The 14,407-nt window shown below is 39.8% G+C and overlaps 1 protein-coding gene across 15 annotated transcripts in view; it reads left to right on the forward strand.

The window, feature by feature from the left end:
• The window catches only part of GALNT18 (polypeptide N-acetylgalactosaminyltransferase 18), a 312,077-nt gene that overhangs the window by 81,556 nt on the left and 216,114 nt on the right, over positions 1-14,407 (forward strand). For 12 of the 15 annotated variants that reach the window (XR_004779229.2, XM_035550273.2, XM_050711301.1 and 9 more), the window contains exons 1-2: positions 4,352-4,649; positions 4,790-5,055. Coding sequence is in view for 13 of the 15 variants with exons in the window: in XM_035550273.2 (XP_035406166.1) it covers positions 4,821-5,055 (235 nt within the window). In the remaining 2 variants the exon portion in view is untranslated. Of the gene's footprint in view, positions 1-4,312; positions 4,650-4,789; positions 5,056-14,407 lie in introns of those variants that run through there. The other 3 variants (XM_035550277.1, XM_050711302.1, XM_050711306.1) reach the window with 3 other exon arrangements.

A 14,407-nucleotide genomic window follows, 5' to 3' on the forward strand; every position in this document is an offset into this window, starting at 1 on the left:
AAACAACAACAACAAAACAAAAACTATAGACATTTTATAGGAACCGTATAAGAGGGATGACAAATATCTTCTGAAGCATGAATCTGACAATAAAGGAGACGAAGATGCGCACTAATCTACCCCTATCACTTGCAGGTTGCTTTTGTATATAAGATGTTTTAATGTTCCTGCTAACTCTGTTCTGTTCCCTTTGCATGTGGTATGTTTTCACATGGCTTTATGTGAACTGATAGTGCACTCAGTCCAGAAGACAAGATCCACTTCTATTTTCAACTTGAAATAGCTCTATCTTGTTCCTGTATCTTCTGGTTTGCTTCATTTCCTTCTTCAGCGCTAGGTGAATGGTTTTGAAATGATACTTCATGGATGTTAGCCATCCAAATGTCATTGAGTGTCCGTGAGTTGGATGCCGTCTTACCTTTCCTCTTTGTTTGCAGTTTGCCAAACTTGCAGTGCAGTTTGGCAATGAGATTACAGTAGTTGCTGCTTCGCTGAGTAGTGTTTGCTAAGCAGTGAAAAATAAAAGCCCTGTGTAACCTAAATGAACTGATGATTCATAACAATGTCAGAAAAGGGTGATGTGTAACAGAACTGGTGTAAACTTAAAGGTAGTTATTTTTAAATGGGGGTGGGGAAAGATGATAGGGAACAAAAGAAAAGAAAGAGCAGATATGGACACTAAAAAGCAAGAGAAAAAGAAAGAGGATGGGGAGGAGTTAAAAATGGCAGAGGAATAAAGATCATAACAAAGAAGCAGCATTTTTACCTTATCTTCCTCCACCCCACTTTTCATCCATTCACCTTCTTTCCTATTTTCCATTCCTTTTTGTTTTCTTTTTTGCATTAGTTCATGTTCATTATCTACAACATCCATGCAACAAATCTGTTACTTCAAAACCCAACTTTAATATGCAAAGGCATCTCTGCAATGCCTGCATGTGTCTTTGTATAATTTAAAGTAAGTTGGTTTAAATTTAGTGAGAGAGATGACTAGGGACAACATATACCAAAAAGCACCAGATAACTTACCTGGGGGCTGAGCTCATGGCATTTATCTTCAAAATACAGAAAGCTCTATCTTTTCAGGAACTTAAGAAACAGCTTTGTCGCTTGAACTGTTGGAAAGAGCTCATCTTCAGAAGGGGTGAATGCATACTGAAGAGCCAGATAGTTTTTGATTTGTGTGCATACAGACTTGGACGTCATAATTTCAAAAAAATAAAACTAGAAAAAAAAAAAGCCTGCTCAGATTAATTCAGAATTTTCTATATGTATTTGGTTGTCTCTTTCCACAGTGTAAAATTCAGCATTACTTCTTGAATGCCTTTGGAATTTTGTACCATCTTTCCAAATGAAAGGTATGATCATCATGGGGGAGAGGGAAGGAGTAATGCAAGAGCATCTACTCAGACTAGATAATAACAAAGATTTTTATCTCCATAAACTAATTGTATTTCAGCTAAGAATCTGAATAGAATGCAGTCAAAATAATGCCAAAACTTGAGCTTTTCTATTGTTCTCTTACACTGCGTAATAAACCTGTTCTTGTAGAATGGGATGTAAATAATGTTGGTTGTGATGCTTCACTACTTTTTTCTTCAAGGACCCTCTTACCACTAAAAATGCACCATATCTTTTTCTCCTGTTGGTACTTTTCTTGATTTTGTTCCAATTAGATTATAGTAGTAGACTGATTATGTATTTGTGTAGTACCTTGCACAAATGAGTCTTAAGTCTAGATTGTGATACTACACAATAAATTAAAATTAGAAAAAAGACCAACTTCTGAACAGCAGACACTTAAATGCCTCCAACTTTGTATAAACTTGGAAAAACAAAAAGCAAACAAATGAAAACACACACAAAAAAAGGAACCAAAAAAATAAAAGTTTTAAAAGGACCAGTCCACAATATTATTAGCAGGGATGTGAAAGCCAGTGTATTTAATGTGTTAAAGCATCTGGAGGTTTTGCTATGAAGTCAAACAGAGTTTTAACACTAGCTTCAGTGAAAGGTAGGCTCAAATGAGGAGACAGGGAATTGCTGTTCTACTGTTGAAGAGTGCGGCTTTGGTGGTAGGAGAATGTAGCCATATATGAAACTATATTTTAAACATGATCAGAAAACTATTGGGAGCAGAGGGCTAATGAACTACTAATAGTTACTAGAATAAAAAGTTAATCAATTATGTGCTGTTATAAGCGGCTGATTAGGCCTGTGAGACATATTAACTATCTTTTTTGAAACCTCCACGGCACTTATGGGTATGCTGGCAGTCATTAGTAACAACACCCACTCATGTTTGTTTATAAAAGCTGTCAATTGTTTGTTAACATTTTATATACCTCCATGGAAAATACGACTTTTAATGAGCAATACTTGTGCCTTATCTGGACTGATTTTAGGTAAGTTTTGCTTTAAATTGGGAAGTCCAAAGCTAAGTCCTGGGTTCTGCCTAAATAGCCAGAGCTGAAGAATTTGTATTTTGTCACTGCAGGCAGAATTCACAAAGATTAAAGCAAGTCTAGATAACACTGTTATTAAAGGCATCAGTGACATGCACTAACTGCTCTTGGTTTGCTACCAGATGTGGAGCTGCAACATTGAAGAATAAAGATAGGAAATGGAAAAATAAATGATACTATAGGAAAATGGTCATCACAGACCAAGCAGGACAATTGACTTGTGTGATGGGGCTGGATTAGTGTATTCTGTCATTATTTTGTCTTTATAAAGCTTAAAATTGTTCGTTGACTGGTTTGTCTAGTAAACTTGCCTGTACTACTAAAATATTTTTTTTTCTTAAAATGTAAATGTATGCTGTTTTTCACATTCAAGTGCCTCAAGTTATATTATCTAATTTCCAAAGGAGTTCTGTCATGATGGTCTCCTTTAGCGTATCACTGGGGAAATGCTTGCAATTTGGCCCAAATTTCAGTTAGCTTTCAGAGAGGCTTAGAAGACTGAGGAGGCAGTTTGGTTTTTGAGCTTCATTGGCAGAGTTTACTGCAGCTTCCATCAGTGCTGGTTTTGTTTGTGTTTGAGTATCTGTAGCTCTTACTACTACTGTAGTTTCTACAGCATGCCAGCTGATGGGAAGGAAGAGGTCATTCTGTGTTTTGGCAGGACAGTTGACCGCCTTCTCTCTTGAATGCTAAGTCTTGCTTATAACTTGCTTAAAAATGGCAACCCCAAACCCTGTCATCTACTTCTGTTAAGATATTGAAAGGTACATTCAGGATGTTGCAGGGTTTGAAAGCTTACATGTGCTTCAGAGCAGTAACTCCCGGAAGCTGCTGTGCTTTCCACACACAAGCAGGTGTGATGTCAGTTGAGGGGTGCGACTAATGAAGCAGAAGAGACTTGTATTTATTGCATATGTAAAATTAGTGTGATCCACAGCATTTGTTACTCCTTGCTTTTGCTGGATAGTATTTAAAATAGTTTCTAGTGTGTTAACAGCTGCCTCATTGTTCCTAGTACTGGTCATACTCATGTTAAATTTCTGTCTTGAGACTATGTTTAAAAAAAAAAGTCATGAAGTCACCTTTTTGCTACCGAAGGCTTTATCTAATAGGAATGGGAAAGATTCTTCTACTGTGCTATCTTCCCTCGAATCAGCGTGATTTCCTATTGAGACGAATTTTGCTTTTTTATGTGTATTTCCAAAAGTGTATATAAGATGTGAGGTGAGGAAGAGAGGAAGACAGCATGAATATGCTGAACTAATTATGGGTTACTGATGTCTGTGATACCAAAGCTAATTCTGGACAGGATGTGCTCTGATATAACATAGTCTGGAGTAATGCAGCGTGCGGGGATGGATGGTTATGAGGCTTGTTGGTGTGGATGCAAGCAACCAGCAGCTGTTAATAACAACCCCCCCGGGTGGGGGGAACCAGACACAAACGGTGTCCAAGACAAACACCTACTCTAATAGTGGCTGGTCGCTGGATAGCTGGAGCTACGGAGCTCAGATGAGCCAAAGGAATATCGCCGGTTTCACGCCCCTCCCGGCAAATGGATGACTTGGTGCGAGCATCTCCCTTCATGAGCGCGACTGCTCCCGCCAGGCACGGAGTGGCGCGTTCACCTAGCAGCCAACGGGGCTGTCGGCTGCCTCCCTTTGCGACCAGATACAGACATAGCACGGAGGCACCGCCCCGCCTTCCCTCCCGAGTTTGCAGCGCGGCGGAGTGGCCCTGGCGTGTCTGTGTGCGGCCGTGTGCGTGCAGGAGCAGGTGGGCCCCGCCGTAACCCCGCCCCGCTGGGCCCCCGTCGGCCATACGGTGATGGCACCAACCTCCGCGCCAGAGCGGGCTTCTTATTGGAGGCGGGGGCTGTCAATCCGCGGCCGAGCGAGCCCCACTCTCCGGCGAGCGGCTTCCCACCGCTGATTGTGGAGCTGAGGCCGGCTGCAATGGGAAGCGGCGGCGGAGGGAACAAAGTTTGCAATATTCGGCCGCTGGGCTGCTCGCGGCCGTGATGCCCGAGCCAGGAACCGGTGCCTAAAAGCAGCGGGCAGCCCGCCGGTTGGCACGCCTTGCGGGCTGCTGTCGCCACGGCTATCGCAAAGTTTCAGCTATTTGAATGTACTAAAATCCAGGATTCTAATTATCAACCCTCCCCACCCCCATCTCTCCTTCTAGGTAGGCGACAAATATTTCTATTCTGTGGATTAGAGAACTTTTCGCATGGAAATTTACTGACTTCTGAGTGGTCTCCGTTTCGGGGAGGGGGGGAAAGGATTTATTTTCATCGCGGTTTATTTTTGTTTTCTGGATCGCAGGATTTTTGGAGCTATATGGAGCGATCTCAGGATGGTGTGCACCAGGAAAACCAAAACTTTAGTGTCCACTTGCGTGATTTTGAGTGGAATGACTAACATCATCTGCCTGCTGTACGTGGGCTGGGTCACCAACTACATTGCCAGTGTTTATGTGAAAGTGCAGGAGCCGATCTCGGAAAAAAAGTTAGAGGAAGACAAAGGGGACACTTTAAGGATTATAGAAAGGCTGGACCATTTGGAAAATGTCATCAAGCAGCACATACAAGGTACCACCTTCCCTCCCGCTTGCTTTCCCCCTCACCCACCCGCCGCTTTCCGTGTTCCGCCCTCCATCCCCTCTCGCCGCGTTTGGGCTGTGTGTGTGTGTGAGTGACATTCGTGTCGCGATCGGAACAGAGCCGCTCCTCAGCCCGGAAGCGCCCGGTGCGTGTGTGGGGGGGTCCCCGGTGGTCCCCTCCCGGTGATGTCCCCTGGCGACGGGAGCGTCGGGGGGACCTGCACCGCACACTCTCCCTCCGCCCCGGTCGGCCGCTGGCGGGAAGTCGCCTCCACCCGACGGGGGCTTCGGGGCTGCTGTGCCCGGCGGAGCGAGGAGGGCTCCGGGCTGGGCTCGGCTCGGCGTTGTAGTAAAGCTGACCTCAGCCCCGAGCGTGCCCGTGTCTCGGTTATGCGGGGCCCCGGGGGGAGGGCTCGGCGCGAAGGGCAGGAGAGCCTCTTCTCATCTTGTCGTGCTCGTCATTGTTTCGTATTTGTTACTTGCCTTTGCCAAAATGGGTTGCCGCGAGGGGAATTCTTGTTCTCCTTCCCTTGTAAGCCTGACTCTGCTAGTCCGTGTGGAGAGTGTGTGCGTCCGGGTGTGCTCAAGGTTTTCCCTTAGTGCTGCTGTAGTGCCGGACGCCACTTGGGATTTTAACTGGGACAGTCTCATTTGTGTAGTACCTTTTTAATTCGATCTCCTCTTAATGGGAGCTCTGGGAGAAGGGTTGAAGTGGCCAAGTAGCGGGAAGAACATGAGTATTTCTGGGGGGACTGGGATTTTGCATGTCTTTACTTTGCTGGGTGATCTCTAACTAGCATCTTCCTTTATATTTTCAACATCTGCATGGTGTCATACAGTCACTCCCTCTGTCTGCTATGTGGGTTGGATAGTAAGGAGGGTGGCGGGTAAATGAGAGCTCTAGAGGGACCATCTTTTTCTGCTTCCGCATAACTGTACTGAAGGTTCAAATCCGAGTTCTAGTTTCTCCTAATTCTGCAAAGGCAGAGCAAAGCATACCTATCACCAGTGCACCAAAGCTCCCCTCCTTCCAGGCAGCTTTGGCCAACTGCTCTTTTGGCAGTCTAAAGAGGGGTGGAGTGGGCAGGGTGGTTAATCCTGTATGAATTGGGCTTCCCCCGCTTAGCAATGCTCACAAGTTCGCAGCACTATTAAGGCACAGTTGCTTTCCTGTGGCTTGTATTAATTCATTTCTTAATATGTAACACATCACTGTCCAGATTGCATGTACCTCCATTTGTCAGATAGTCTTGTCAGTTTGGGTAAATTAGTAAAATACTTTTTTTTTCCCCTCTCCTTGTTTTGTTTTGGAGGATGAGTTACAGCAGCTCCTGCAAGTTATAACTTCTCTCATGCAGTCCTTGAGTTTTTTCCTGACTACTGAAAAGGAATTTAAAAAGAAAATATATATTTTTTTCTGTGTGCCAGTGGAGTGCACTGTGGAAGCATGTATGAAGGCAGCAGTTTTTCTAATGATGCTGTTAAGAGTTAGATACAGGAAATTCGTCCAAATAGGGCTAGAGCATACCTTCTTCAGTTTTGTAGGTGTGAAGTTCTGATAGTCTTCTTTTCAAGGAAAGTAATAGTGACCAGATTGGCATGTTACTTTGGACAGTGATTCTTCTCAGAGTCATAGAGAAAGGGATGGATTTGCATGGATTAAAGCATAAAATTAATTTATGACAACTTGTGACTATACAAAAACCAAACCAGAAAATATTTTCCTTAAATAACATTTGTATGAAAAATGAAGAGAATCTTCTAAAAATAAGCAAACAGTTTGGTAATAAGTACTAGAATATAAATTTTTTTTTAGCGGGGGGGAAGGAAAGTTTACAAAGTTCTCACACCTTACTGAAACCACTTTTAAAAATAATAATAATAAAAAAATAAATAATTGCAGATTGTCATCCCTAAATGGATTTTCTGTACTTGTACTTTCGAAATCATAGTTACTGAGCTTCACAAGGAATTTCTGTGGCAGAGATTGCAGAATAAGATGTTATTTTAATCAGATGTTGCTTTAGTACTGTGAGATGTTATGACTTCTGGGTCATGTTGCAGAACTCACAGAAGTCATTGGAAGGAATACTCCAAGCTTGACTGGGGTTTGGGTTAGCTTCAAGCTTATCAGTTTGAAGGTCAGCTTTAAGAAGTTAAAAGTTTGGGTTTCATTACCATAAATTGAATAAACCAGCTGCCAAATAGCTGGACTAGATAATAACTACCTGTAGTTTGCTGTAAAGTTTTTGCTTGAGCTACTCCTTTTTTATGCTGGAGAAAGGTGTCAATAACTCAGATGTTCTGCAGTGCTGAACAGGCACAAAATTAGCAAGGGTAATAGAATGGCATTCCACAGGATACCCTGCGAATACCAGAAAGCTCTAACTGCAGCATTTTACACATGGGGTTACTCTAGTATTTCATTTTAATTTGTTTTCTGATTGAATTGTTTAATTAGGTGCCATCAGGGAATTCCTTTAGCATATAAATTGCTATCTTGCAATATTATATCAAATATGGTGGAAATGAGAAGGAATAAGAGGTGCCTTCATTTAAAAAAAAAATCGTTTTTTGAAGTATGAACTTCTACAAAGACATTTTCAAGGCAAGAAAAGTGTTAGATTGAAAAGAGGTAAAAGAAATTCTGAGAGAATGAAAGTATGCATGCCTTCTTTTCAGAAAGAACAGTGTGGAAAAGGAAATATTGGTAGTAGTATTGGCCCAGAATAGAAAAGTTGGAATGCACAATTATGTACCTGCTATACTGCATATCCTATACTTCTGCGTATCCCAACTTACCCACATGTTGGAGGATAACCACATAATTTACACATAATTTACACATAATTTACAGGTGCTAGAAATGAGGTAAGAGCATGTGCTGCCAGTGGATTCTGCTCTACCTTTATGGTACTTCTCTTTCTTCTTTCCTCCTCCTATGTTATTTTGTGTTAGCCTATGGACATGCTACGCAGGTATCGTGCATCTGACAGAGACTTCCATGGTGGGCAGGACTGGCAGCATTACAGTCTAGATAGGCGATGTGGACCACAGACAGAAGTACTTTGTGGAACAGCAGCATGAGGCTGGAACTTGAGCTTAAGCTCAGGAATCATGAATTCTTGGCTTGTGGTCCACCCCAGTTTATGAGATGGTTTTGTTTCAAATCACCTCACCTTTTTTACTTATCCTTACCATTTTACACTGATGATGACCTGCATACCTTTCTATGTCAGTGTGTTATATTGATTGTGTTAGTTTCATCTGAATTCTACAAGGTTAGCACTTAAATATTTTTTCCCATAGCTTTAGCAGGAGTCATAGGTTTTATTCTAGCAAGCAGGCCAGTCAGAGAAACTTTGTTTCCAGTTCCTGTGGACTTTGCAAACAAGATAGGGTGGTTATTGAGATGATTTGTGTGTGCACCTTTGTGAAGGAAAATAAGGAAGAGACCACATGGATAGTTTTATACAAAGTGCAGTCTTTTTTGTGTCTAACAAAGGAGTGTGGCAAACGTATCATCTATTACTCTTGAGTTTTATTACCAGAGAGAATGCTATAAAGAACTAAAGTTAATAAATATTGTATTAAATAAAATGTCTGTCTTTCCAACATAAGGTTCAAAATATTTTTTTCTTAATTTTATTCGAAAACAGTATGTTCTGTCAAGTTCACAAGGAACATACTGGTTAAATAAAACTCCAAAGACTAATTTTATTAAAATCAATATGAGAGTGCATCAGACAGATCAGAACACATCATTCATCTTAATAATGCATCGTGTGTTGGCTCTGTCACTAAAGAATTGCCCTAAGTTGTGTGTGTGTGGTTGGAAGATCATGTGAGCAGGCAGGACGCTCTTGATCAGATACTTAGTCTATAACAACGACAAGAGGCACAACACTATCAATAAGGTAGCAATTTATTTTCTTCAGCCTAGCTTTAGGCTGTCGCAGATGATAAGCTGAACATTTTTCTTGGAAAGCTACGCTATGGTTAAGCAGGGATCCCATACGACACGACATACACGCTCTGCTATTTGTCATAATATGCAGTGTCATTTTATATTTTTCAACTTTGTAGTTTTAATCAGAAGATATTTGTATCCTAGCATTATTTTGAAAAATTCTGGTCTATGAAATCTGTGAAATGAAGTTACTTTTTTGCCACCCAACAGGAACTTAAACAGAATTGATTAATTGCATACAATTAATATGTACAGTAGATCCAAGTTAAAGTTGCAAATACACAGTTTATTTCTGGAGCAGTTGAATTCTTATCTAAGACCAATAGATGGTTACTAAGACATCTGTTTTGTACTAGGAATTTTATCCCTCATCTTTGCATGCTGCAGCATCTGTTGGTGTAAATAAATGACATGTCAAGCACTCTGTAGACTTATTTGGGAAATTTTCATGTGTTATCTCTCAACCTGCTGCTTAGAAGGATTTGCTCTGTGGGTTTACTTCAGCTGTTGTTAGCTATCGCATAGTTGGATATCTAATCACCCTTTTGTGGTCAGCTGGGGAAGGAGAGATCTCCAGTGTGACTCATTCCCTGTGTCTTGGACAGGTATTAGGATGGAATGAATTACTTTCACAAATTGGGTATTTTGAACTTGGGAACCGTGTCAACCCAGACTCTTTATTTTAGCCACTTACAAGTTTGGATAAGTAAATCCTATACTTGATACCTACCTTTTATTTATTTACTGATCTCGAACATGAAGAAAGAATGTAGTATGTAAACATCTGTTTGTGATAGCTGTCCTTTGCAGCCTGGCTACCTGCATGGATTTATACAGTCAGACTTGTTTGGATTTGCCAGACTCCACCACGTCTCTTACTCTTGTGGTGGTTTCCTTTTGGGAATTGTTAGCTGTAAAATTCCCCCAGCCTATTTCCCTCAAGCACAAAGGCAGTTAGGTATATTTGGCACTCACTGCAGTATATTTATTCTGAGAAACAAATCAGCAGCAGACAGTAGCCCTGGGAACACAGCTCTTGCTCCACTACTGAGGACCCTGTATTCACAAGTACATAAGCAAGCAAGGAGACCTACTGTCCCAATGTAACTAATTGCAAGAGAACGAACTACTTGGATATGTGAGACATACAGGATTAATCCCGTTATTTTTTTCTCTTTAGGCTGTGATTTCTTAAGTCATTCTAGATTGCTGCATGTCAGTGCAGATTAATTTGAATTTAATTTTCATGTTCTTCCATGCTTAGGAATGGCTGTACTAAAGAAAACTTTAATAGTGTTTTCAGTTAGAAGTCTGATTCAAAAGGTTGTAAATTTTCAAGGCTTGCTGGATGTACAGGTAGTTCAAGGACCATCTACTGAAGACTTAATTACGTTGATAAATATAACTGCAACTTGATAATTTGTTATTAGTATTACTGAAGCTAATTTTTTTGTGCTCTTAATATAATTAGAAGGCAATTAAGGGTATTCTTTCTTGGTGATTCTTGCACCAAGGATTTATTTTGCCATGGTTAGGACACAGTAGCCAAAACTGAGGAGGTCTAGGCTCACTTTTAATAAAGTAGCTGCATTTTATTACTAGTGATTGAGTAATTCCTTTCTTGATTACAGTTGTTTATTATTGTTATTTTTTCCTTATGGTGATATCAGCTAGATTGCTGTATTAACTAATTAATAAGGTTTATATAATGTGAATGGTGTTTTTTTAAACTTTTTAAAAATCTTTTTTTAGTTGACTGTGCATGTTGAGCACAATAGCACCGTGGCAGATAGCTGAAATCCCAGCTGTCTTGCAGCCATCACTGTGCACAAATATGTAGTGGAACAGTTGCCTTGAAGAGATCCTAGTTTCTATGGAAAGGTCAGCGGAAACTGGGCAGAGGAGATGACCACAGGAACTAGTATGGCCAAATTTATATGCATTGTTGGTAGCAGGTTTGACTGTCTGCTAGAGTTGCTTGGATGAATTGGACAAAAGGTCTTCCCTTGTCCCGGTAGTAACAGCTTAGAGCGAGTGTGCAAATCCTGCTGAAAGCAACCATGGCAGTACTGGGTGGTAGCCACATCTGTTCTTCCACCATAGGTCTGGGCCTGATTGATATTGAGACTGACATGAGCTCTGAAGTATGAGGTAAATACCTCTCTCAACATGCAAGTTATAATTAGCACATCTAAAATACCACATAATTGCATAATTCTCTGCTTGGATCTTTTGGAAATTTGTGGTCTCAAATAATGTGGGAGGGGGAATGGAAATCTTATAGTGTTTTTTTTTTTTTTCCCTCCAAATCAAAACCCTTGTTTAAAATGTGAGTGTTTGACAGTTCTAATAAAAGGAAAATCCACAGGTGATCTCTGAGAAAAGAGGATTTCTATAAGCAGTTTTCTGGACAATGTAAGAACAGAGATAGTATTTCTATTTTTTCATAGATAATATAGGTAATATTTGTAGATAAATGGCAATTCTAGCCTTCACTTTAGGGAGATAATACAGATTTTTTTTTTAGTCTGGGAAAACAGCTCTGTTACTTGCCTGTCTAAAATCTGGATCTACATACAGATCTGTTTCACGAATCATCCAACTAATGCAGTGAATTATCAGTCCCCACTTTCATGGTGGATTCACGTTCCTCTGAAGCTTTTCTTTCTGCATCAAGTCATGACTTGCCACAGGCTTTGCAAGAAACTTTGGCATGCTGTAGGTAAAAGAAAAACTGACAGATAAACTTTTCCAGCACAGCAGACCCAGTGAATCTGTACCTATCCATTACAGGATTATCATTGCAGTAAGGTTATGGTTAGAGAAAATGCCTTTCAGGATTTCCGTGTGCACAGAATAAATAGGACTTGCGAAACAGAGCACAGCATAATTTTTAAAATCACTTTTTTCTGTTTGTTTTTCTCTGAGGTATTTGCAATTTAGCAGCTGTATATTGCATGATCACACAACACGTGATTACAATAACAGCATTTCCCTCTTCTACTTGTGCTAACAAGAATATTTTAAGCAGCTTAAATGAAGGGTGGGGGAGTAGTATGCTGTAATTTCTGTGGTATTTCTTACTAGAAGATGCGTTCACTTCATGTGTAACGGTGAGGAGGGTCCAGGAGGAGAGAAGTATAGAAAAAGTTAAAGGCTATGAAAGATTCTGTGAATATTTTGTGCCGTTTTAGTTAATGTGGAACTACAGTTATTAAGTGGAAACTCAATAGTTTCCACTAGTGTTGTTGAAGCTGATGAAGCAAGGCATATTGAATTTCTGTGGAGCGGGAAGAAACAGTGCACCATTTCTGGTTCAGTTCTGAAAGCCTTTTACTTTTCTTGTTGCTTTGAAAACCAGTTTAGCATTTGGGAGATTATTATAAATATTTTCTTGCATTAATTAAACTGAAATCTAGCATTCAGAAATACAAGTCTTAAATCCATTAAATCTAATTTATGCTGGTATTTTAAAACAGACTATTTAATCTTAAGCATGTGTAGTTTCTGTAATGAAATAAGAAATAAATTGCATATATTCAGAAATTCATAAGCAAGATACCGATATTTACATGAAAATCGTATCCCTATTCATCTCCCATGTTACAATCAGGTATTGTTGTTTTGATGTCCTCCTCTTTAAAGAGGCAGCAAAGTTAACACTCTGACATTACAACGTCAGCCATAACTGATTATGACATATTAAACTGGAACGTAACAGATTTTAAGCTTGTCTTTAACTGATATTTTATTGTGGTTGTAAAGCTCTCTTAAGTTTAAAATGAATTTCAAATTATTAAACATTAAACACACACACACACACAGCAAACAACCAAACCCAACAACAACAGAAGTTCCAAAGAGTTGTATAAAGCTGCATAAAATGCCAGGAAAACTTTTGAATTGATGCACTTAAAGAAGCAAGGCCAGAAAAAAGCAGTAGCAAAATGGTGACCGAAGACTTACGTTTGGATAGATCGTTCCCACTTGCAGCTTTCTTTTCCGTAAATGCAGGCTGTGTAACAGAAATGCTTTTGGTATAGAAGCATTTCCATTTCACTGATTTATTGTTATATTTCATATAAAGAGGATTCTATCAACATAAATGAGTTTATCAGCACAGCTTTTTTCTTACATGAAAGTAGTTATAAAAAGAACCTTTATAGTGTTCATTCTATTCCTCTTAATTTCATTTGAGGAAAAAAAAATTATGCAAAAGAATGTGGAGGTGTATATACAAACATTTAATGTATATGATATATTCTATATATAATATCTCTATATATAAATATGTGGGGAGTGGAGGAGGTATTTGTAATCGCTATACTGATGATCCATATACCCTGTCTTAAAGGTAGGAAGGATCTTCACCATTGCCTGATTTGGGCTGACATCGAAGAGTTCATGGATGATGATAGAGGCACTGAAGCAATAACTTGATTAGACCAAGTGACAGCATGTTTGCATAATATCTCAGTATGGTGGCAACATGAACAGACTCCTATAGTCTGTGAATGCAAATGACAGGTATTGCCTGAAGTGTGTTAGAGTTGGGTTTTCAGTTATTAATGCTCTCTGCAGTAACTGAGAAATTAGCTGATGGATAGAGTGAACCCTGCACGTTTCACTACTTATTAGTGGAGACCTGTTTCAGGATGATTGACTGCTGTAGGAGCAGGTAGAATACTGGGTCATGGACTGAGTGGGGAGCCATGACATTGATTTCTTATTTCAAGAAGGAAGTGAAGGTAGAGCTTTCTACGTTGCAAATTGTAGCTCTTGAGAGTAAATTTTTAATCCTTCAGCCCTAGATTCTGTTCTCATAATTAAGAAATAAGCTAGTGGTGGAGAATTTTTAAATTTATGAAAGAGGAAAACTCCTTGTTATGAGGAAGCCTGCAGACTTGAAAACACGTGAAAGGAAATTTAAGGTAGTTGTAATGTGTGAAACAATTCCTTGGCTGCTTGCAGTAACAACATGTCAAATGCCTTTGATTTTTGTAAAATTGCATGTAATTTCTCCGCATTTCTTTTGATTCTATTGATTAAAACTTTTCTGCCTTGCCTAGAGTCATTAAATAGCAAACCATCTGCTAAAAACAGATTGGCAACATTCCTGAAAGTTAACATTAAAAAAAAAACAGAGTTCAGTCTAAATATATTTCAAAGAATATTTCTGTTTGTCTTCTGAAATGAAGAGGGAAATAAAAGCTTCTGCTACAGTCTTGCAAAAATTTGCAGTACCTGGACAAATACTGGTAACTCTTAGTAACATGGAGAAAGAGACATTGACCTCCGCAAAAAAAGCACAGAGGGTCCAGCCAATATAGTGTGAAAGTTTCATTACAAACTCTGCCACATGTGGCTCTGT

The sequence above is a fragment of the Cygnus atratus genome, chromosome 5, assembly GCF_013377495.2.
Source record: "Cygnus atratus isolate AKBS03 ecotype Queensland, Australia chromosome 5, CAtr_DNAZoo_HiC_assembly, whole genome shotgun sequence".
Taxonomy (NCBI): Eukaryota; Metazoa; Chordata; class Aves; order Anseriformes; family Anatidae; genus Cygnus; species Cygnus atratus.